Source organism: Diabrotica virgifera, chromosome 1 (genome assembly GCF_917563875.1).
Source record: "Diabrotica virgifera virgifera chromosome 1, PGI_DIABVI_V3a".
Taxonomy (NCBI): domain Eukaryota; kingdom Metazoa; phylum Arthropoda; class Insecta; order Coleoptera; family Chrysomelidae; genus Diabrotica; species Diabrotica virgifera.
In genome coordinates, this window is record NC_065443.1 from 186,314,604 (window position 1) to 186,341,271 (window position 26,668).

At 33.3% G+C, this 26,668-nt stretch overlaps 1 protein-coding gene across 1 annotated transcript in view; it reads right to left on the reverse strand.

Moving 5' to 3' along the window:
- Window positions 1–10,998, reverse strand: part of LOC126878981 (uncharacterized) — a 131,388-nt gene extending 120,390 nt beyond the window's left edge. The window contains exons 1-2 of the mRNA XM_050641844.1: window positions 10,874–10,998; window positions 9,789–10,308 (exon numbers count right to left, since the gene is read on the reverse strand). Coding sequence (XP_050497801.1) covers window positions 9,789–10,308 — 520 coding nt within the window. The 5' untranslated portion in view covers window positions 10,874–10,998. The remainder of the gene's footprint in view (window positions 1–9,788; window positions 10,309–10,873) is intronic.
- Window positions 10,999–26,668: the final 15,670 nt, after the last annotated feature.

A 26,668-nucleotide genomic window follows, 5' to 3' on the forward strand; every position in this document is an offset into this window, starting at 1 on the left:
ATTTTACGAAAAAAAGTTATTCTTTATAAAAAGTTCTGCATGCCCCAAAACCTAAGATTCAATCATCAGATATCAAATTTTCTGAATATTATACGAGGTATGTCAAAAAATATGAATTTCGGTCAAACGTAAAGTACAGTGGAACCTCGATAACTCGGATTAATCGGGACCGCGGCCGATCCGGGTTATCGAAAATCCGGGTTAGCCGGAGAATATAGTAAAAATTAATAAATAACCTCCATTACAATTACAAAAACATGAAACACATATGCACAGTACACATCTAAATTACGTATAGTTGTATAGAGTGTAGAGTTTTGTTCATTTCTTGGTAAAAAACTCAGTCATACTGTAGAGATGTACCGACACCATAATATGGTAGGTCTGGATCCTGCGTACAAAAAAAAATTGATAAATAGCAAGCTGAAAATTTGTTATTAGCTTAAGGGTGTCTAGTCGGACAAACATTAATATATGGGAACACTGGAACAGGGGAAGTTTTAACTGTGAAACAGGTTAAAAATTTGGAACGGTCAGACCACGAAAACGGCACATGTATTTTTTCCGACAGAACAGACTTAAACTCTCCGAACAGAGATTAAACTCTCATGCAAAAATCAGACTGCTATTTATCACCAAATTGGCGTTTTAATGAGTGGAACATGTAGAATATGTCAAATGACAGGAATTATGACAGGTGATAAATAGCAGTCTGATTTTTGCATGAGAGTTTAATCTCTGTTCGGAGAGTTTATGTCTGTTCTGTCGGACAAAACAAATGTGCCATTTTCGTGTTCTGACCGTTCCAAATTTTTGACCTGTTCCACAATTAAAACTGCCCCTGTTCCAGTGTTCTCATATATCAAAGTTTATCCGACTAGACACCCTTAAGCTATTAATAAATTTTTAGCTTGCTATTAATCAACTTTTTTTTCATACGCGGGATCCAGACCTATGGTAGCATAATATCATATTATGATGCTGCAATAAATTTATTTTAAAGATTCGTCTTTATCAATCCTACCTAATGTTTCTAGTTTCTTTTCCATTGTCACTGCAACATTTTTACGTTTTGTTACCATTACGTAGACAAAGCAAACACAATCTGAAGCACGATTACATTACAGAACGGAAGTGATTAATAGGCTGTACTACACACAATACAAGAATTTTTAAATAGTCACGTCTTTTTTAAACAATGCTAAGACAGTTTGACATAAATAAAGAAAAAGGAATACAGACAGGTGTCTGTTCTTTCCGATAAGCTGAGACGGTCGCTCTGGCTGCCGCCGTGTGCATGAATCATTTTTACTATTGTACTTATGTGTTCAAATTACACAAATACACATTATCTCTGAAATATTATTTGGCCTACATACATTTTTATTTGATAAAATTGTTAAATTGTTTATTTGTTAAATTTTTGTCTGATGAAAATCGGTCCGGGTTAGCCGGACTTCCGGGTTATCGGGGGCCGACTTATCGGGGTTCCACTGTACCTTTATTTCTCTCAATATCGAAAATTCTTATGATAAAAAGTTGTTTGGAATTAAAAACTAAGATCAAATATGCAATTACATGCTTCTTATTGAAAAAAAAAATTTTTCTCAAATTTAAGGATACCCAACATTGTTTTTAATTATTACAAATATGATAACTCGTTTATTATTCATTTTACGAAAAAAAGTTATTCTTCGTAAAAAGCTTTGCATGGTCTAAAATCTAAGACACAACCATGATATATCAACTTTTATTAATTTTATACGAGGTGTGTCAAAAAATATGAAATTCGCTCAATATTATAGCACCTTTATATTTCACAGTATTTCAATTAGAAGGATGTAATTGCATATTGACACATAGTTTTTAGTTCTAAACAACTTTTTTAATAACTGTTTTCAATATTGTGAAAAATAAAGGTACTTTACTCTTGAGTGAAATTCATATTTTTGACATAACTCGTATAAAATTAATAAAATGTGATATCTGTTGGTTGCATCTTCGGCCTTATGACCTACAGAGCTTTTTATAAAGAATACCTTTTTTTCGTAAAAGTAATAATAAAAGAGTTATCGTATGTGTAATGAATCAAAACGAAGTTAGTATCAATAAATTTGAGAAAAATTTGGAAAATATTTTTTTCCAATTAGAAGCATGTAATTGCATATTTGAGCTTAGTTTTTATTTCCAAACAACTTTTCAGAATAAGCATTTTCGATATTGAGAGAAATAAAGGTACTTTACTCTTGAACGAAGTTCATATTTTTTGACATACCTCGTATTGTAACGGTTACCCGTTGCCCTTCAATAATTTTTCTTCGCCCGCCTATGGCGACTGAGCAACCAACAGAGGTCGCTCCTCGGACTTGCTTGGCGCTGGGCAAGATCGTAAGCGAGGGATTAGAGTGTGGTCAGTATACTCGCCGCGGACACGTCTCGAGATTTTATTCTCATTGTTTGTGACGGAATTGAAACAGTGGACACGTCGCGTTGCGGGAAATATAATTCTTTTATATGAATATGTTTCCAGATGTATTCAAGTTTAATTTATTAGTTTTCCCACATGTATTAGGCGTTCGATTTCCTTTAAGTTACATTTCATTTGGTTTCAATTCCGTCACAAACAATGAGAATAAAATCTCAGACGTGTCCGCGGCGAGTATACTGACCACACTCTAATCCCTCGCTTACGATCTTGCCCAGCGCCAAGCAAGTCCGAGGAGCGACCTCTGTTGGTTGCTCAGTCGCCATAGGCGGGCGAAGAAAAATTATTGAAGGGCAACGGGTAACCGTTACATTCGTCACAAACAATGAGAATAAAATCTCAGACGTGTCCGCGGCGAGTATACTGACCACACTCTAATCCCTCGCTTACGATCTTGCCCAGCGCCAAGCAAGTCCGAGGAGCGACCTCTGTTGGTTGCTCAGTCGCCATAGGCGGGCGAAAAAAAATTATTGAAGGGCAACGGGTAACCGTTACAGTATAATATTCAGAAAATTTGATATCTGATGATTGAATCTTAGGTTTTGGGGCATGCAGAACTTTTTATAAAGAATAACTTTTTTTCGTAAAATTAATAATAAAAAAGTTTCCCATATGTTTCCAACTCAAGTAGACACGCTGTATATATATATATATATATATATATATATATATATATATGTTATCTATTTTGGTACTTTTTGACTAATTTTTATATATTAAACTATAATTTCATGTTATGGGTCAAAAAACTATTACCAATCTCAATAATTTAATTATATATTTCAACATCTTTAATTTAAAATACATTTACAGTTGCAAATATTGGTATTTTTAACATTTGGAACTTTTTACCTAGTTTTTTTGGCTAATTTTTATAGTAGAAACCTTCACATTAATGTCCACATGGCATTTTTTCTGTTTTTTCAATTTGGCCAGTTTTTTTTTTTTGGTAGTTGTTCTTTAATTACTTTCTTAGTTTGTCGTAACTTTCCAAAACCCAAGAGAATTTTTCCATTCCTTGTCATATTTTCTGTACTTTTTATACGTACTATTTCTTCTACGTTCTTTTCATAGGTATTACTGTGTACTTTAAAGTGCATTTAAATCTTGTTTTATTACTTATTTTCAATTACTTTTTACTTATTCTTATATTTCCTAGTTGTTTTCATAAATTTATTACCAATTTTGTACAACTACCAAAAATTTTTGTCGTTTCCGTCGAACTTTTTATTCGGATAGTATATGGTACTTTACTTATATAATAAAGACTAGGACAATTTTCAAGTTCTTTTCCTTTCATTGAGTTGTTTTATTGTTATTCTTCTTCTTCTTTACCTATTCAGAATATTAATTTAAACCATACTTCTTATATTTGTTGAATCTCAAAAATTTGTTCGTAAAGCATCATATTTTACAATTTTAAACTTTTTGCATAATTGCACTTATCTAGTTATGATAAACATTATATTTAACATCTTTTTTATTTAACAATGCCCTATTTATTTATATATTATTATTTTATTATTCTATTTTGGGTGTTGTACTGATTTTTGATACAGATTAGCACGAAAGCCTCATCCGACACTTGTAAGTTGTGTATGACAGGTATGGCTGCATAGACACCTAGTGTATTTTTTTCCTAGGGTACATATAAGTTATCCATATTGTTGGGCCAGATCATAAGTGTCTGAGTTCCGTTTTTTTTTTGGTCTTAATGACTATTGATATACAGTTTAATGCTGTTATATTATTTTTAGGATGATGTCTTTTATAAATTTTTTCTTTTGGAGTTAAAACAATTCTATGCATATCTACTTTTAGAAATCTGGTGTAGAATTGTGGCGCTTTGAAGTATGATTGTAGTTTAGCTACTAGCATTTGTTATTTTCCATCTTTCCAAATCATATTTATGCATTTTTATACATATATTTTGTTCTCTAGTGTAGATCTCTGGTATGCATTTGATGAACATTTGTATTATGTATCATTGTCTCTCTTTCTTTATTAACTTATTGGTTAAGTCTTTTATGACTAGTTTTATGCAGTTCTTTCAAACCCTTTGGTGTAGAACTTTGTCTTATTTGGCTTTCCATATAGTTGGTACTTATTTTTTTTTGAATAGTTTATCTAAAATTGCACTTGCATTTCTTTTTATTATATTATACGTATATTATCTTTATCTAGTTATATGCTTTTACTTACCTTGTCATATTGATTATTATTATATTATTACCTTACTTTCGGTACTCGAGTTATCCGAGTAGGTACTTGTTATTTTGTTCCGAGATTCAGTTCTTAGTAGCTCCATTAGCTATTTATTTTATTAAGGATGTGATATCCATTATATTTACTTTTTGGTTATATGCCTTCTATATTATAAAAATACCAGAATATTTGCAATGTAATTTATTTTTAATATGTCTACATTATTTGACTGTGGATACTTACTTACTTTTGGATTATTAGTTAAATTTGATTATTTCTTAGACTTTATACTATAAGTCTTTATATATTTGAATTGATTTTATATATTTTTTTAAAGTACATTTATTTTTTTCCAGAGATAGATATTCTCTGAAGTCATTTATTTATAATAAATAAATATTTTATAGTGTGATGAATACTACAATTCATTGGGTAATATTTTTATTTTCCCCAGAGTAACATCTGAAAATTATTTTGGTACTTTAAAATTTTTTATGATTAATAATTTAAATTAACTATATGCATTGACTTAATGATTACTTTATTATGAGTATTTATTTTTGATTTGTTCTGAACGATTACTACTGCATATATTTATGTCTGGTTAGAACTCTGACTTCTTGTTTTCTTTGAGAAAAATTTCTCACCTGTGTTCGAAATGTTTCTGATGAGTGGAGGGAGTGTGTAACATTCCTGTTTTCTTTGAGAAAAATTTCTCACGTGTGTTCAAAATTTTTCTGATGGGTGAGAGGAGTGTGTAACGTTACAAACGTCACATCTTTGATATTTTATTTTTAAATAATTATTTTACCTTATTTCCTTTAATATTTCATTAATAATTATCTTCTTCTATTTGGTTTACCCATTTCCCCTTTAAAAATCGGTTGGCGCCCGTTCTATAATAGGCAACCCTATTTACATTGTATCATCTCTTGTGTTCCATGTTCGTTATTTCAAATTTCGTCCAAGGTTCGTTGTCATGTCATTTTTATGACAGTGACAACCCCCATCCCCATATTTTATTCTCCAAAATAGTGGTGGTAATGTTTTAAAAGGCAGAGCAGCTTCAAAAATAAATCATTCTGTTCCATCAAATCATCTTCCTCTTGGGTTTTTGGATAAAATCACTTTTCTCCCTTCGGGAGCTTCAAGCCATCCACACCGGTGATGGAACTAGGGCTATACCACAACAACTGACCATGAAATCTAGGCTGCAACATTCAACATCTTTCGCTGCAGGGGCCTAGGGCCGGATATCCGCCCAGGCCTACGAGAAGTCTACAACAGCAGTACCATTCGACATCAAGAAGTTACCATCGAGCCGAATACCAAAAGCCATAAGTATAATCCAGAATTGTTAGTTTTTGGCAAGAATTTGAATACATTTGTTAATGCAATTTACTAAGTCATTTTATTTATTATATCTTTATGAACAATAAACATGATTAGTTAAAAATTGTTGTTTTGTTTGCTTCCATTCCAATTTTCATAGTTCATATCTAAGGTTAGGACAAGACGAACACACACCTGAGTGACTGAGCTAAGCTAAGGGTGTAACGATGGCTATCTTAGTTGGTTGGAGTAATATTTTCGAATATTGTTTCAATTAGCTGGGGTAGTCCATCGCTTACTCGTTTCAACACTGTTGGCCAATAGTTAAGTGATTTGCCACAAGATCTCAGCACCCGACAAACTGATCACTTACATCCCTAGTGATCACTTACATCCCTAGTAAACACCAGGTTTTCTGTGTTTGGGAGTCCATTTTTGTATTTGTTTTTTTTTTATTTCCACGGGACAAGCCCAATACAGTTACAATTTTTTACAAATTTTGGAACAATTTAGTAGATACTAAATATAAGTCATATTATATAACACATAAAATTTAATAGTTAAAATAGTTAAAAGAAATAAATTACATACAGAACAAATTAGAAACAGACTGGTAAGGGTGGACAAAACAAAACAATTAAGAGGCAATATTAATTTGTTGCAAGTCGCGTATATATTGGTTATGTGTGGAACTAAAATTAAGCCTCTCAGTATTTTGATTTGCTAAACGTAACATTCTAGTTATAGGTTCATTGAGGCCATAATTACATCGATGAAATGGTACATGAAAAGTGGTTTCAACTGCATTTCGAGTACTGCATGAAGGAACTTTAAAACCAACCTTAGACAATAAATAATGACTATTTGCTGTACCATTTAACAAACTATACAGAATTTTCAAATCATGGTGATAACGACGTTCTTCCAGGGTATTGATATTTATATATGCTCTAATTTCTTCATAACTGTAACACCTGTTACTCCCATTAATAGCTCTAATTTTAAATACCAAAAACCTAAGGAATTTATTTTGAACTTTTTCAATTTTTTCTACATAAACATTATAGTAAGGGGACCAAATACTACAACAGTATTCCAGGTGAGGTCTAACAAGAGAACAGTATAACAATTTTAGGGTATTGGGACTTTTAAAAGGATAGCAGTTTCGTTTCATGAAGCCAAGCATCTGTAATGCCTTTGAAATAATAGAATCGATATGATCTGCGAATTTTAGCGATTTGTCAAACAGTATTCCAAGATCTCTTATTGTATTAACACAATCTAGAGGTGTGTTATCGAGTTTATATTCAAACGGAATATACGTTCTACCTTGATAAAAACTAATTTTATGGCACTTTTTGACATTTAGCTCCATTTCATTTTCTTGACACCATCCTTGTATTTTATTTAATTGAAATTGCAGATTTTCGGAATCGTCAGGACTAGATAATTTTGAAGAGATTTTTAAATCATCCGCAAACAAAAGCTTACCACAGTTTATATCTGCAATATCATTTATAAATATAATAAATAATAGCGGACCCAGATGTGAACCCTGACGGACACCAGAACTAACAACTACATCCTGAGATAGACAATCTTGGATCATTACTGCTTGGTGCCTTCCTATTAGGTAGCTTTCCAGCCATTCAAACAGTTTCCCATTTACTCCAGCAGCTTCTAATTTAGACAATAGGATGTTATTATTTACCCTGTCAAATGCCTTGGAGAAGTCTGTATAAATAGAATCAATTTGATACCAACCCTCCAAAGCACTTGACAACACATCTAAATAGCAAAGAAGATTTAATTCCGCTGATTTGTGTTTCTGAAAACCATATTGCTCATCTACTGGAAACAATTTGAAACATTTCGAGAGGCAGTCCGACACTAAGCTTTCAAATAATTGTGGAATAGTACTTAATATAGAAATTGGTCTGTAATTTGTAATGTCGGATCTACTACCAGCTTTATGTATTGGCATTAAAAAACTTAATTTCCAAGGATCAGGAAAGTAACCAGTATAAAAAGAATTAAAAATTTTCCACAATGGTCCAGGACCAGGACCTCTGTTCACATCTAACGACATCATTTTTTCATATACCTACTTGAGATATTGTAATATTACAGGAATTAATTGTTAAATTGGTGGTGGGAGGTAAAACGCGTTTACTGATTGTTTTCTCAGAATAAACTGATGAGAAATATAATGCAAAAGCATTTGCAATATCACTTGGAGTTGTATAAGTGATATTGTTCAAAGACATTTCATTTGGCAAACCCGTCCTCGTTCGTTTAGAATTTATGAATGACGTTAATATGAATGGAATTCTCAGTTTTTTCTATAAAGTTATTATGACAAGTTTTTGTTAGAGATTTACATTTACTTTTAAGGCTCGAGAATGCATTATAATCATTTAGAGAGGAACTAACTTTAAATTTTAAATGTGATAACTTTTTTTCAATTACTAGTTTCTTTAGTTCTGGCGAGAACCCTTTTGGAAACTTTTATGTTGACATCATTTTTTTGGCAAAAAAATTTCAAAAGCACGGTACATGACTTCATAGAATCTATTTATCATTTTATCTAGACTTTGATTTTCAAGAATTTGATCCCAGTTAATACAAGAAAGGTAATCATTCAAGACATTAAAATCAGTGTTATTAAAATTCAAATAGTAAGAGCTGTTCTGGTTTGTTGAGCAGTTATTACTACAATGAAAGGCTTTTATGGCAATGTTCAAGGCAGGATGATGCCTATCTAATGGAACTAGTTCCTCATCAGAAGCTACAACTTGAACAGAACTGTCGTTAGCAAATATCAAGTACAATACAACCCCACGAGAATTGGATATTGTGTTGATTTGAAATAAATTGTGAAAATTACATAGATTTGACAATATCCAAGCAGATTTAGTTTCATTAGGAGTACAATATTGACTAAAAGTAACATTGGAAGACAGTTCATCATTAGACCACATAATATTTGGCAGATTAAAGTCTCTGAACAAAAATAGTTTGTAAGATGGATACTTCTCACTAACTTCATCAACACTTTCACTGAATTCGGTATATACAGCTGGTTCCGCTTTGGGTGGAATATAAACAGTTCCAAATATTGCCATAGACTGACCACTACCAATAGTAATAAACACCTGTTCAATATTACTGCTGCTTACAAATAGGGCACTAGAGATTGACTTCCTGACCGCAATCAAAACACTGCCACCCCTAGTGTGGATGCTAGTTTCACTTGATCTATCTTTTCGGTACACAACGTAACTTTCCATACAAAGTTCAGAGTCTAGAAAATCAGCAGTCAGGTTCAACAAAACAAGGTGAATCACTGAGTCACTTTGATTTTTCTGCAAATTTACATATAAAATAAAGTTTATTACTTTGCAAAAACCTCTTAAAATTCAGCAAAAACATGACACGACAAATTGTTCCATTTGTACTTGAGTGACTTGTTGAAGGTTGTATAACCCAATTTTCTAAAAATTGTCACTTACACCCCTTGTGTTCTAGGGGAGTATAATGTCCTTGTTTATATTTATGAATATAATACTTATATTGTGATAAATATAGATGGTTTATTTATTTTTAATGACTCCTTATTTTTCTGCAACTAAGTACTTTCACAAATATCTTCTTATCTCATTTTAAACATTTATTGACTTACTGAGGCATTGAATTATTGAAAACAAGTTTAGCACAGATTCAAGAGAATTACAAAAATTATGACATAAAATTAAGATATACTTACATTTTCTGCAGAAGAAAAAGTAATATAAGAGAGAGAACACCAGTACAATGCCTTTTATGGGATCTTGTAAATGGCAAACAACTCTTTTTCTATCTAATGCATAAATTATCATAAATCCACTCAAAAAGTATACTCCAGACAGCTGCAGTAGTTTCCAAAACTTAATTGGGAAGCTTAAAACTTTAACATTCCTGTATTTTTCACAAGCCAATTTAGCTATAACCATGGTTATAATAAATAGTACTGTGGAAATAACAGTATTGGTTAAAATTAATGAATAAACATTGCCTTTAACATTTATGGAATCAATGTATAGTGGTAGAAGAACTAACATTACAGTTGTTGAAAAAATTAAAGTTAATTTTGTTGTTAAAAACTCAAGTTTTGTATGGCTAAAATATGACAAATTTTGAGTATAATTTTCTTCAGGTTTGTCTATAGGAAGACATTGATCTTCTGTCTCTGACAGAGATTCATCATCTGTGCATTGCAATAGTTCATCATGATCGTCCTCTTCCATCTAAAAGGATTATACAGATTAATATTAGTCTAAAAACATGTATAATTATTGATTTGAAATTATAAAAAATTTCTGTCCAAATTCATTTTAAAAAATAAAAACACGCGTAAGTAAATCATGTAGGACGTGTTAAAACACATATTTACAAACGTTGAAAAAATATATTTTTTTATTCCTAATGATAACTTGTCTTAGGCATAATCTTGTTTAAAATTATTATTTCTAGTATTATACAAGCCTTATATAGGTAAATAATAGAAACATAACGGCTGTCCCAAGTAGAAACACTGTAAGCGCCAATTCGAAGAATGTTCACCAGAGTAGAAAACATAAAGTGGTGAAGTGAAGATGGAATGTGATATGTGTTTCATAGCATTGTTAAATTGTGGTTCTACTCATTTATTTTGTTTTCTTTGGTAAATGGTAGATAACAACACCCTAAATCCAAAAAGGCAATAAAAGTGATTTTGAAAAAAATAGATATACAGTGTTTCTACTTGGGGCAGCAATTTATGTAATATTAAAAATTTAGTGCAACTTCTTAACACAAAAAAACACAACGTACCTTAAATGATTTATTATTTACTAAAAATCTCAACGTTATTAAACCTTTGTTGAATTATTATTTTAACAATTTAGAATTTATCAACACAAGATAGACGTCACTGTCACCTTTGACATTTAATAACAGAATCCATTGACAGAATCAATGTCGTCAACATCTGAAAATCAAAAGCACAGAATTTACTTTTCAACGGCTATGGGATGTTGGCACCTCATTAATCGAATTCCGTAAAAAAAATTACACCACCTAATGGCGCGTCCGCATTGGTAAATTTTTCGTGCGTACCAGCTGTTCGTCGCAAATATTTGCGTGCTCGAAGTAAATTGTGCTAGTGTGGACGTGTTCGTCGCATAAAACGAACGCAAGAATTTTCGACGCACACAACGCACACGATCCATCGGTTGTCAGTATTCGAGCGAAATCAAATGATTTGCGTCGCATTCGTTTTCCAGTGTGGACGCCGTTCTTGGTACAGTGCACGGTTATCTATTAGACTTTATTACGGTTGTCTTGTCCGACGGTGGTGGGGAGACTTATATTTTTGACTTTATACGTCACAAGAGTTTACATTCCCATATTTTTAAATGCTTTTCGATCATTGAATGTGTGTTATTGTGTATATAATGTGTATTATTTGTGTTATTATGAAATAATTAGACAAATAATACACATTTTATCTTATACCGGGTGGTGAATCGTAAAAAGGGCCATAGGAAACTCAATGTAAAATTCTGAATTGTTGAATTCCTGCTTCCCTAATTATTTTACATCTCAAAAGTCATGAGAGAATACTTGTAGAGTTAAAATCTGTATTAAAATCAAAAGTTAAAATTGTTCTACGATTTAAATGCATTCCAAAATTTTGAAAAATATGGTACATTTGCCACAATAGGTATGCGTGTAAAAGTAAGGCCACACGTTACTACCCAAGTAGCAATTTTTCGACACATTGGTTGTCAGTACAAACAAATGCACTGTATATAACGTTGGCCGAGAGCATTTTCAGTTGTTTCAGCCAACTCCCCTATCCCGACTGACATTACGATGTTACAACTAATACCTTTACAACGTTTACAACGTAATACCTTTAGTTATACGGGCAACTAATTTATTACCATTGTGACAACTACATATCACAGTTCAGTTTTTTCAACAATCGCAACGACTTAAAAACGTTATAATGCTAAACTAATTTACGCCCTGGCCGATTTGGGTTTTCTGGCCGACTCTGAAGTTGTCTGTCACGACCCTAGGTGTTGTTCTAGGTGTGTGACACCTTTGCGGCAACTTCAGAAGGAGAAAAAGAATTTACTTTAAGGCTGTATGACACTATGCATTTTCTTGTATCATTTCTAATATCGTTTCTGATATGTCAAAAAAATGCATAGTGTCATACACAGATACAAGAAACGATATCAGAAACGATACAAGAATTTGTGTCAGGCACAGATTCTTGTACAATAACTGCGCCAATTTCTGCGCAGAGAGCAAAAACGTAAAACCTGCTGGTAAAACTTCTAAATGTCATAATGGCGGCTGAAAATGAGATCATATGATTTATGTCTTGATGAATTTATTTGTGTTTTGTAGGTATTATTTATAAATATTTTATTGATACTTAATATACCGTTTGGTATGGACTACTGTTCTACTAATAACCATTTATTTAGAATAACTTTGGGTTTCATATTGCATAATTTTTTAATAGAGGAAAATACAATAAGTTCCAATTTGGATCAAACTGAAGATAATTATAATACAAATATTTTAGCACAAATATCAAAACAAAATAAAAAACACAAATAATCAACAGTCAACGTAAAAATTCTAGTTATTATAACATTAAAATATTTGTTTTTAAAAGTTTATAAATTTTATAAAATCCTTAAAATCAGCTGTAGACGCAGTACTACCATACCAAATACCAATGTAACGTGACAGGGTGACAAACAAAGCCTTAAGGCTGTATGACACTATGCATTTTCTTGTATCATTTCTAATATCGTTTCTGATATCGTTTCTTGTATACATTTTCTTATATCATTTCTTGTACGTACATTTGTGCCCTGTATGACACTATGCAAGTTCTTGTATCGAAAACTGTATGAAATTCGGCACGTGATTGGTCGAAATTTGGTTTGTCACCCTGTCACGTTACATTGGTATGGTAGTACTGCGTCTACAGCTGATTTTAAGGATTTTATAAAATTTATAAACTTTTAAAAACAAATATTTTAATGTTATACCGAGCCCTGCTAACGCGATAATTAAATACTCTTTCACTAGAACCTTTAGGGTGAAACCCTGCATAAGTTTTCATTATGTTTGTAGACAGAGGAAATGCATCATCTGCCACAAAAATGAATGGGCTTTTTACATCACTCTTTGGAAGCAGATTTTCCGCAGGCAAATGCATTGTGTTCTATTCAAGAAATTTATTGAATACAGTGCTACTAAACACACCACCATCAGAAATACGCTCTTGGCATCCCACATTGGCATAAATAAAATTATAATTTGCATCGACTACGGCAAATAAAACAATACTGAAGAATCCTTTGTAATTAAAAAATTCACTGCCGCTATTTATTGGGGCTTGCAATGATACGTGTTTTCCTCCGTTACATCTGTATTCAAGGTTCAATATATCGATATCATCCTTTTTCAAATCTTCCATCAGATTAATACCGCTATACCGATTTCTACTTTGAAGACTTGGTCGAACCCAAAATCTTCTTTTACGCGATGATTTACGTTTTTTAGTTGTGATAATAACAAATGCGGCAAAAACAATAATGGCGTCATGTTCGTCACACATTTTCGTTTCGACTGTCGACAAATATTCTGCCTACCTGGTGTGGACATCGAAGCTTTTTCGATTTGTCGGTCGACAGTGTCGATAGACAGAGTCGATCGACAATGTCAACTCAATGAGGACGCCGCTTCACGCCGCTAATGGTCACGTTTTTCTCACTGGCAGCAAAATCTCAAAAGAACCGTGACGTCATGAATCAGCTGTTTGCTAGTTTGCTCATAGTGAAATTTGTTTCATGGTCATGTCTGTTTACGTTTTATTTTTGAGGCTATACCTTTGCTTTAACCCTTAACTACAGACATCCCAATATTAGCACGTAATTACAGATCCATCCCCGGTATTTTTTACCGGTCATTATAAAATAGAGTCAAAATATAAAGTTAATAATAAAATACAAAAAAATAGCATTATGAGTTTTTCTGAAGTCTCTAGATATGGGAAAAAATGGTAGAATGAGTGATTTTAATAATATAATACAAGATTTTCAAGAATAATCTATTAAACCAGAATTTTGGTAACATTTTTGGTCTATTGAAACAAACGGCCATAAATGCTATGAACAAAAATTTAGACTTTTTTTTAACAAATAAACGTAACATAGAATCACAAAGGAAACATAAAAATAGCATTTACAAAAATTTTTACATCCATGAGAAAAAATCTGCAAGGGGTAAAATTATCACAGAATTAAATGGCAATTCCATTTTTGCAAAGTGGCCTCAAAATTTTTATCGTCAAATTTAACCTTCATTGAAGGTCCAGGATGACTTCCGCAGTCCATTTCTTTACTTTTTTCCTAAAAACATAAAAAAACAATATAAACATTTCGGATTTACAAATATAGTACTCATATAAAAATACTTACTTAAAACAGACATCTGGTAATTTTTACCGGTTAAGATTTTTGATGTATGCTAGAAAAGAACATATTGACAATACACACTACACGCTTTGACTAGCATTGTTATACAAACTACCCGAGAGGTACAGAGACACAGAACTTGTAAGTCGTGAGGTTACCATGAAATCCACATTTTGGGAATGCCCGCCGGTAAAAAATACCGGATCTCTGTAGTAAAGGGTTAATTTGTTTTTTCTATGGTTTTATTTTTAACATTTAAATGAATAATGAATATTTACTTGTGGTGAATGTGGTAATAATTATAAATGAGCATATTAATGTTTCTGTTTTAAAAAATGTTTTGGTTTTAGGTACTACTTTGTTTTAGTTTAATTACGTTATATTATTACCTACCCTAACAACACACAACATTCCAGGAATGTACTACCAAAGTTCTATCAATATTTGAATGTCCTGGACATTTAGGGAACATTCGGTGAACATCTGATTAAATTATTCCTGGAATGTTACCATAAGACATTCTGTGAACATACTACCAATGTTCCTATATGTTCATTTTCAAATTCACGGCGCATGTATTTGTGCATGGTGCTTAGAGAGGGCATCACGTGACTAAAAACGACCAATGACCTCACTTCGGACTTCGGCCATCTTGGCATGCATCTTGGCCTTGGCCGTTGGCCACCTTGCCGTGATCGTTGTTTGTTTTTATTTGTGCTTTTTAAGAATATTTTTTTAATTCGGATACTTTTATAATAACTTTAATAGTATTATTAACATAGTGCATAAAATCAGTTGGAGTAGCAGAAGCAATGTAGATAAAAAATCTGCAGGAATAACGTTTCAAAGGTTAGTACCTATGCAAATATGTAAACAAAGGCATGCCCCTATTTCAGAAAATATCCATTTATTATTTTAATAATTGCGAATAAGCCACAAACTTGCTTATTCCTAACTAAAATAGTAAATAGAGATAATAACAAACGGATTATTTGTAAAATTAAATTTTTTTTTGCGTTTTTGCTAATGTATGCCTTTATAAACAGGATGGTAGACCACACACTATAATAGTACCAACTAATGAATACACAGTATGAATAGTATAGTCGGTTCGCTAAAATTAGTCTCAGACACAACTGGCTAGTGATTTTAGTAAATAATTTTGACAATTTGGTAAAATTGGCAAAAAAATAATAACTAAATAGTAATTTTGGCAAAATTGGCCAAAAACAAAAAAATTACCTACTTAAATCACTAGCCAGTTGTGTCTAGGGAAACGACTATACTAATAAACAATTTCTAAGCTGCTTTTTATAATATTTTGTGAGTTCATTAATCATATTTTTTATTTAAAACTAAAATTTGTTAATAATGCTCAGTAATGCATATATTTTGTATTTTTAGCTTTCCAGAAGATCCTGCGAAGAAGGCATGAAGTATTGATCAGATTTGTTAATAGAGCAGTATGTTCAAAACATTTTTTAGAAAAAGATATTGACAGAACTTCACTTTCAACTGTTCGTTTGAGAGACCGTGCTGTTCCAATAGCTTATATCACACAGGTAATATGCTTAACCCAATTAATAATACAATTACAATATACAGTTGGAAAAATTAAAGAATAGGACTTTTCATTTACAGTCATTTGTTTCGAGATTCAGTCATATGTCGTATAATCCGTGTTGTATTAATATTATACACAGACTATATAACATATGACAGAAGCTCGAAACAAATGACAATCGATGAAAAGCCCTAAAGACGTATGACGTAGATATATTAATATATGTGATATATGACAGAAGCTCGAAACAAATGACAATGAACAAAGCCCTAAGCCAAAGGCTTTGTTCATTGTCATTTGTTTCGAGCTTCTGTCATGTATCACATATATTAATATATCTACGTCATACGTCTTTGGTTTGTATCATTGGTTATATCAATAACGTATGACGTAGATATATTAATATTATGTGACACATGACAGAAGCTCGAAACAAATGACTGTGAATGAAAAGCCCTATAACCATGAACGATCACATCAATCACTTATTTTGTATTTGCTGTCTTTTTCTATAAATCACAAACGTTTGTTATAGAAAAAGATCATCATCATCATCATCATTGGCTCGACAGCCCTTTCTGGGTCTTGGCCTGTTCCAGGATTCTTCTCCACTATGATCTGTTTCGTCCTTTTTTTCTCCAGTTTTTTATTTTTAAAGTTTTTATATCATTTTCTATTTGTTCTAAAATAGAAAAAGATAGCAAATACAAAATAAGTGATTGATGTGATCATTCATGGGTACAGGGCTTTTCATTCACAGTCATTTGTTTCGAGCTTTTGTCATAATTCACATAATATTAATATATCTACGACATACGTTATTGGTATATACAATAATACAAACCAAAGACATATGACGTAGATATATTAATATTATGTGACACATGACAGAAGCTCGAAACAAATGACAATCGATGAAAAGCCCTATTCTTTCATTTTTCCAACTGTAGATACCGTTGCTCTTCATTATCTACATCAGAGATCTAAGTTGACATTGTTGCCCAATAGGGCTTTTCATCGATTGTCACTTGTTTCGAGCTTCTGTCATGTGTCACATAATATTAATATATCTACGTCATACGTCTTTGGTTTGTGTCAAGGTATATACCAATAACGTATGACGTAGATATATTAATATTATGTGACACATGACAGAAGCTCGAAACAAATGACTGTGAATGAAAAGTCCTATTACAAAAAAATTTTGAATTCATTTTAAGTCCAATATATCACATAATTATTGCGAAGTAGATTATACAAGAAAACAGATTAATATTGAAGGTAAATAAATAAAAACATCAGAAATAGAAAACAAGAATTAAGTTATAATCTTAAGTTAAAGTAAATAATAAAAACAATAAATATAATAAAACAAAATACTTATTTGTTTGTGAAAAAGCTATTTCTTTGTGGCATTTTTGTAATTATTGTAACTATTTTAATGGGGAAATAAGCCACAATTTACTTGAAAAAATAACTTTATTATGGTTTCTACTTCCACATTGGACGTCGTTGTCAAAATAAAAAATGTTTTATTATTTTCTTTATTAAATATTATTTAATTTATTATTATTATTATTTATGCATATTATTACCTGTAAATATTTCTTCTGATTGTTAATTGTAAAGGATAGAAAAATTACCATTTATTTTATTTTCTTTTAGAATCAGCTGAGAGAAGTGGTCTACAAAAAACCAGGAAGGAAATGGAATATGTGGCTATGAAAGGCAAAAGAAAGGTTTACAAAGCAAATGTGACACATTTTTTTATATGAATATCAGTAAATTACATTAAAAGATTTTTTTTCAATAAAAATGTTTATATTTATCAAGGATGTATTATTTGGTATGGCCACATATCGTCAGTGATGTGACAATACCTCCTATCTGTTTTTTCATGAGATTTGTAAGATAGACTAAAAACTTGTTTGGGCCACCTCCTGTTTTCATATATTTTTTGACTTGTTTTGCAGTAAATTTAACTATCTATTTACTACAAAACAAGTCAGAACTTACGTATGAAAACAGGAGGTGACCTTAAAAATGTTTTTCGTCTCCTGCAAACCTCATGAAAAAAGATAAAGGAGGTATTGTCACATCACTGACGATATATTTCAGAGAATGTCTAAAAAATATACTGTGAATGTTGAAAGAACGTTCGTAGACATTCATGGAATGTTCCAACAAGACATTTAGTCTAAAAAATATACTGTGAATGTCCAAAGAACATTCATGGAATGTTCCAACATTCATGGAATGTCCCAACAAGACATTCAGTCTAAAAAATATACTGTGAATGTCCAAAGAACATTCGTATACATTCATGGAATGTTCCAACAAGACATTCAGTCTAAAACATATACTGTGAATGTCCAAAGAACATTCGTAGACATTCATGGAATGTTCCAACAGAACATTCTAAGAATATTTAAAATGCTGACACAGCACTTTCCTGGGACATTCGTGTGCATTTGGGGACATTCCAGGAATGTTTTCAATGTCCTGTGAGTACCTTCTAGGAACATTCCTGGAATGTTTTGTGTTATTAGGGTACTTTGGTTAAAGAAAAAGTCCATTTCTAAAATAATAATAATCTTTGTAAGGTGTAAATAAATTGTGTTTATTTTTTTGTTATTTAATTCTGGTTCTCTCTGTATATTTGAATTAATATAATAAAGTTTTTTTTAGATATGATATCTTTAATTTTTTTATTTTTACATAAAGTTAGTTACCTTTGAGGTAATATTTTTTATTAAATTAAATTGACTTTGTTTATATGTAATTTTTGTCATGTAGGTTGTAGGTGACTTTTTTTTTTCTTTGGAGTTGTATGACTGCGGGCCCTTCAAGGCTCATTCGCCGATTCACCAATTTTGCTCACTTATTTTACAATATATTTTCCTATACCTATCTACTTAACATTTTCTATCCTACTTATTCTACATACTTTATAAGGAATGACCATTGGTCAGTGGGAATACCACATCAGGCAAAACACAGATTTACTGATATATTATAATAGATTTTAATTTCGGTCTTTACGTTAGTTAGTTTATAATTTGATTTTTATATTTTTAATATGTTCTATAAATAATTGCATTAGTTCTGTATTATTAATTTGTGATAATATATATGTTAAATTTATTGGGTGTGTTATATTTTTACAATTGTATAATTTACTTATAAACATATTATAAGGGGATGAAGGATGGGGTGTGGGAGTCAGGATATATTATAGGGGTTTGCTCGTACTGGAACTTTAGCTGTAAATAATGGGAAGCACCTCACACATCGGAGATGAATAATAATAGGCACAAACTTTACTGTGAGCGGTAAAATCACCGAAAGAACCAGAAACAAACAGAAACAAACTACATTATTAAAACTAGATTACTAATAGTTCAATGGCTCGTCTCACTGCATAACAGGAACTGTTCGAGCAGTCTCCGCCATGTCAGCTGTCAGCCGTCGGGGAAAATCTACGTCACTTGGTCGGCACGGTTGCCAAGTATAATTCTTGTTACATCCTCCCCCTTTGGATCAGACGTAGAGTATGGCTGATACAAAACGGAATAACTGATTATTAGCGAGGGCTTGGAACAGACCTCGGCATCATACATGAGCATCTTGATAGCGCTTAGGAGGGCGCTTGGAACGTCTGGGTCTCTGTATGGAACAATCACTCTGCGTAGGCAACGAGGTACTACTTGAGTCGCTGGTTGTGGTTACAGGTACACCAGAACCTGTAGATTGCTGCGTTGTCTTAGGATGTCGTTTAGGGATAGCCCCTCTGCTTTTGGCTGCGACATCTTTCTGCAACGTGATTGAAGGTCGACCTCTACTACGCAACTCATGTAGAGGAGTTACAGGCGAATCGGAATCATCTTCCACAAAAGGATGGAGAGCAGACACGTGGTATTTTCCGATCGATACATGTGGGTGTGTTAGAGTTGCTAACTCGTACGAGGTGGGAGAAAGTTGGTTAAGGATAAGGTATGGGCCATGGCGACGCGGCGCAAATTTAGAAGACAGTCCTGCATCACTTTTACTAAGGATGTGAGTCTTTACTAGAACTTTCTGTCCCTTGTTAAACACAACGGTTTCGCGAAAATGTTTATCTGCATACAATTTCGAAGAGTCTTGGCGTAACTCATTATTTTATCGCGCACTTAATAAAATGTCAGTATGCCTGCGCAAGTAAGGTGTTATCTCGGGAATAACCGTTTCACTCGCGATAATAGCTCGTAAGTCTTTATGCACATCTGTGGGCGTACGTAGCTCACGCGCAAAGTTCAAATAGGCCGGGGAATAACCGGTAGCTAAATTTGGTACGGTATTCATAGAAAAACGTATACTGGGTAACACTTCGTCCCATTTAGTATGGTCCCTTTGAACTAAAATGAAAATCTGAATTTTGAGATCTCGATTTTTACGTTCCTCCGGATTTGAGGCAGGGTGATAAACAGAAATGAGTGATTGCTGAATACCTAGGCAGTATGTAAACTGTTGAATTATTTTACTAACGAATTGGGGTCCGTTGTCACTTATTATTCTACGAGGGGTGCCGTATCGTAAACATATTTCACTTATTAGTACCTTTGTGCACTCCTCCGCAGTAGCTTGTTTTAATTGGAATATTTCTATCCATTTCGTTGAAGTATTTTCCACGGCAAAAATCTATCTGTTTCCCTTTTCAGTCACAGGTAGTGGACCCACTAAATCAATTGCAACGCATTCAAAGCGTTGTGCCAACACAGGTGTTTGAATTAGACCTGCTGGTTTTAGATTCAAAGGTTTATACCTTTGGCAGTTGATGCATTTCTTTATATGCTTTACAACATCTCGCCTAATGGTAGGCCAGTAGTAACGAAGAGCAATTCTTTGGATTGTCCTTTCAACACCATAATGTCCTGCAATGGGCATGTCATGGCACTCTTTCAAAACTTCAGCTACTTTATTTTGAGGCACTACTAACTGAGCATCCTCACATTCAAGGTCCTGATTATACCGATACAAGACTCCTTGATTCATGATATATCCGCGATCAGTATATCGGTTGATGTCTACTAATTCAGGTTCTTCAGACTCAAGGCAATCAATGATTATTTTAAGCTGTGAATCAGTCAACTGTTCCTCTCTAAGTTTTTTATTGCTTATCGTTGGTACATCCATTGCGATAGTACAGAGGTCACAAATATCTTTCGTGTCTGGACCACAGATAGGCCTTGATAACCTATCGGCGATTCGATTCGTCCGTCCAGGAACATATTCGATTCGTAAGTCGTAACTTTGCACTTCTAATGCCCATCTAGCAAGACGGCCAGTAGGAGATTTTAGTGACATCAACCATTTTAGCGGTTGATGATCTGTTTTGACAATAAAAGGCGAACTTTCTATGTAACCCCGGAATTTATTAATTGCATATACTATAGCTAAAGCTTCTCGCTCTGTCGTACTATAGTTTACGTTCAGCCGCTGTGAGTAAGCGACTTGCATACTCTATCGGCTTTTCATTTTCTTCCTCCCCCTGGAGGAGACATGCGCCAAGTGCACAGGAACTTGCGTCTGTTTTAATTACAAAAGTATGTGTAAAAGTTGCTTGCTGCAGAATGGGAGCTTGCGTAAGCAGTCTTTTAAGAGTTTCATACGCCTGGTTTTGTGCCGGTCCCCAAACAAATGCTACATTCTTCTTAGTTAGATCCGAAAGAGGTTTGGATATACCTGCGAAGTTTGGCACAAAACGTCGAAACCAACTACAAGTTTGCAAAAATGACAAAACATGTTTAGCATTGCGTGGAATAGGCATTTCAGCAATTGCTGATATCTTCACTGGATCAGGAGCGATCCCATTGGGCGTAAGAAGGTGCCCTAAATACTTTACTGAAGAGCGCACAAAAGTACATTTTGCTCTATTTACACACAGTTTGAATACTTGTAATCTTTGTAACAAATATGATATATCGATGGCTTAGTGTGAAAACCTCGTATCTCATTTTTTTCGAAAATAACATTTTGGTGGTTTTAGTTTGAAAACCTTGTATCTCACGATTTACAACTGTTAGAAAAAATCCAAATACACTAGACTATTTTCTACAGCCGAAAAAAGAAACCACGTATATCAATTGCTCTCTTGATTTAGTGTGAATACCACGTATATTTATAACCAAGAATTTGGTACTTAATTTGAAGTGTTTGTTTGAGGGATTCGACTAGGAGAAATGTTTTTGTGAACAACAAGAGGTAGTCCTGCATACAGAAACATTTTATGAACCTTAAATCAAAAGATTTGTACTGTATCAACCTAGTATTTGGAGGTGTGCAATAAGCTACGAAAAATGAAAACCTCGTAAATAATAATATACACAATCTCATTTGAGATGAAAACCACGTATATCAAGATATACGAGGTTATCATAGTTACTTGGGCAAAGGCTCTATATACTGCAAGGTTATTTACGTGTTTTTCATAGTTAATATTTGTATTTCCAATTTAATAGCAACATTTAACACTTTTAGCTCTAAGCCAATATCAGATAGTTGTCTCAATGTGCTCAAATTAAAAATACATAACAGCAGTTTTTGTGTTTAGGTTATATTATGCAGAAAATCAGTTTTTTGCCTCTCCTGTAAAATTGTAATTTAATGAGATACGAGGTTTTCACACTAAGCCATCGATATATACTTTGTTTGATAAAATAATAATATCATCTAAATATGCCAAAATAGTAATACTTGGTAATCCGCTACGAAAACGGTCAATAAGCCTTTGAAAAGTTGCAGGCGCGTTTCGTAGACCAAAAGGCATACGATTAAATCTAAAAATACCAAGAGGGGTAATAAAAGAAGTTTTATCTCGATCTGATGGACGAACACTTATTTGATGGTAGCCGCTTTCAGGGTTGTTAACTCTACGGATTTTTCCGTAGATCTACGTATTTTCGAAATTATTTCGGATTTTCGGATATCGACCACATTTCTACGGATTTTTCAGCTGCAGCCATCAAGAAGCTAAAATGAGGATTTTTTACTCTTAAGGTGTCATTCTTCTTCTTTTTTGGTCTATCAAGTAACATTCTTCTTCTTTTTTGGTCTGTCAAGTGCCATTCTTCTTCTTTTTTGGTCTATCAAGTGTCACCATTCTTCTTTTTGGTCTGTGAAGTGTCATTCTTCTTCTTTTTTTGGTCTGTCAAGCATCATTCTTCTTCTTTTTTGTCTGTCAAGTGTCATTCTTCTTCTTTTTTTAGTCTGCCAAGTGTCATTTTCTGTCAAATTTCTGCACTACGGATTTCTACGGATTTTTGAAGCGCCATCTACGGAAATATTCAGTTGCGTTGTTAACAACCGTGGCCGCTTTTCAGATCTAGTGTTGTCATAAATAGTGTCTGTGTGGTGGCATGCAACATATCGTCCATCCTCGGTAGAGGATATCTATCTGGTACAGTTATTTCGTTGACGCGTCTGTAATCAACGCACATGCGAAAGGTACCGTCTTTTTTAGGAACAAGTACAGTTGGTGCAGCATAAGCTGAGTCGCTTTCATCAATGATTTCCATTTCCAATAAATGATGGATTTCATTTTTGAGTATCTCTGCTTTCTGAGGTGTTGTCCTATAAGGGGGCACAGCGATCGGAATATCACTGGTTAAATTAATACAATGCTCAGCAAATGGTGTAGGTTCATTATGTTCCATAAAAACGTCACCGTACTGATTTATCAAGCACTGTAAAGTACTACGCTCAGAAGTATTTAACTGTGAAGCTTCGTCCTGTCGTAAAGTAAGTTCAATAAGATTAATTGAAGCATTGCAGGAGTTAGGTTCCCGTAACAGTTTATGTTGAATATCAGGAGAATCAGCAAATGAGAATTTCATTTGAGAGATATTAATAATAATATCAGCATTTTTTAAGAAGTCTATGCCAAGAAGAGTTTTAGCTGATATGTGTTCAGGAAATGCCACAAAAGTTGTAGGTATGGATCTATCTAATAGGAGAACCAAACACTCAAAAATATGAGCTGTTACCGTGCGGCTTATACCATCAGCGAGCACTAAACTCATTTCCTTGGAAACATAGTGTAGACCATTGTTTAAAAAATGATTGTAAAGTCTAATTCCAGCTATAGTACATTTAGCTCCAGTGTCAACATATGCGCAACCACTCAAACCTAAGACACTTATTGGTAAGACGGGACGATTATTCAAATTGTTAGTTTCTGCTAAAAGAAGCTCTACAGAAGAAGCTGCTTCTGTGGTACTAGGATTTACAGAAATTTTACAGTTAGGACAATTTGTGCGAACATAACCAGGAGTATTGCAACCGTAACAAACTACACTGGAAGAACGTTGAGAAGGTACATTTGAAGTGCTAGGATTTGTATTTGGACGATTAGGAGGTACAGAGGTGCTAACTGAATCATTAGAATTAGATTGCTTAAATTTTCTGCATTCTGGCTGAGTATGGCCAAAATTTTTACAAAATGTACACTTAGGTCTGAATTTTGGTTTGACACAATTCTTTTCTTCATTCGATTGAGGTTTTTGTCGTTGATTAGAGTCGGTAGCAACTCAACCTTCCTTTAAGGATGCTTCGATTTCTCGAGATTCCCTTAAAAGTTCCTTAAAGTCTCGAAATTTATTCCTTGGTAACCTTTTTCGTATTTTACGCGCCATTAAGCCATAAACCATATCCAACTGAACCTCTTCGGTTAGGGTATAAGGTAATTGTACGAGCAAAGCTCGAATACGAGAAACAAACAGTTCGGTAGGTTCCTTAGGATTTTGTTCACGCGAGAATAATTCTCGAAATATTAAATGAGGAGGAAGTTTTCTCGAATAGGCATCTCTCAAGGCTTGTACAGCGTCTTCCCATGTGAGAATGGTATTTTTGACACCTTGCCACCATGTAGCAGCACTACCATTAAGAAGCATGGATAAATAACCACGAAGAGCATTTTCATCACTTATTTGGGAACAGTCCTTAAAAGTGATCAAATTTTCGAGAAAAGCTTCAACATCAGCGTTAACATTACCATCAAAGCGAGCAGTACATTTAACGAAGTTTCCTCCTGACGTATGTGTAGGAGTTCTATTAAGGTCTCTGATTTGTACCAGAATATCTTCAGATACTTGTTTGTTAGAATTAGCAAGTACCGAAAGTAATGAATCAAATTGATATTGTGACATTGTTACCATAGCGGGAGCAGAACATTCTCCTGCTGTAGGATTTTTTGAATTACCTTTTGACATTGTACAAAGTATAGCAGATAACCAAATATCACTAAATATGTAACAGACACAGGCAATAAAAGTGATTTTATTGTAAAAATTAAATAGTTTAATGTATATGCAATAAAAGTTATTTTATTGAGAAATCGTAATATAATTACATGCAATAAAGTTATTTTATTGAAAAAAGTTATACAATTATATGCAATAAAGTCATTTTATTGAAAAGTTATATAATTATATGCAATTAAGTTATTTTATTGAAAAGGTTTTATAATTATATGCAATAAAGTTATTTTATTGAAAAAGTTATATAATTATATTTTAATTTAAAATCCGAGTAAATTCGGTAAAATTTTAAATTTGGCAACAAAATGTTGAAAAAGTTTGAAGAGCTACGAAACAGTGTTCGACATAGGCAACACCGCGCAGAACGACAAGCAAGCGAACATAAATTCGAATAATCGAAATACGAAATCGATTCTCCGTATTCAGATCGTGAATGCAAAATCGATATATCGGTGAAAAATGAAAGTCGCGCAAAATGCATGCCACGCTATGAAAAATAGGGTTAATGATTTTAAAATAGTACTTACAGCAAAATTCGGGTATTAAAAGCACTTTAACACTTACGAAACAATGTCTATAATTCCTGGCCACAAAGTTAGGACGCCAAATATAAGGGGATGAAGGATGAGGTGTGGGAGTCAGGATATATTATAGGGGTTTGCTCGTACTGAAACTTCAGCTGTAAATAATGGGAAGCACCTCACACATTGGAGATGAATAATAATAGGCACAAACTTTACTGTGAGCGGTAAAATCACCGAAAGAACCAGAAACAAACAGAAACAAACTACATTATTAAAACTAGATTACTAATAGTTCAATGGCTCGTCTCACTGCATAACAGGAACTCTTCGAGCAGTCTCCGCCATGTCAGCTGTCAGCCGACGGGGAAAACCTACGTCATTGGTCGGCACGGTTGCCAAGTATAATTCTTGTTACATCCTCCCCCTTTGGATCAGACGTAGAGTATGGCGAGGTGTAGAAAGGAGTTAACTAGCAGAGTTGTCAGATGGTCATTAATACTGGAAGATTGTCAATACGAGCTAAAACACAGAAAGAGAAGGATGGCACGTAGACAAGTTAACCCTAATAGCACAAGAACGTCCAATGGACGTCCATAAGACGTCCTTCACGGACTTTAAGGACGTCCCTTGGACGTCCGTTTTCGTCCGAGGAAAGTCCTTTATACGTCCTATTTTGGTCCAAAAGTCGCGCTACCGAACGTCCATTGGACGTCCATCTAAGGTCCGAGGGGACGTAA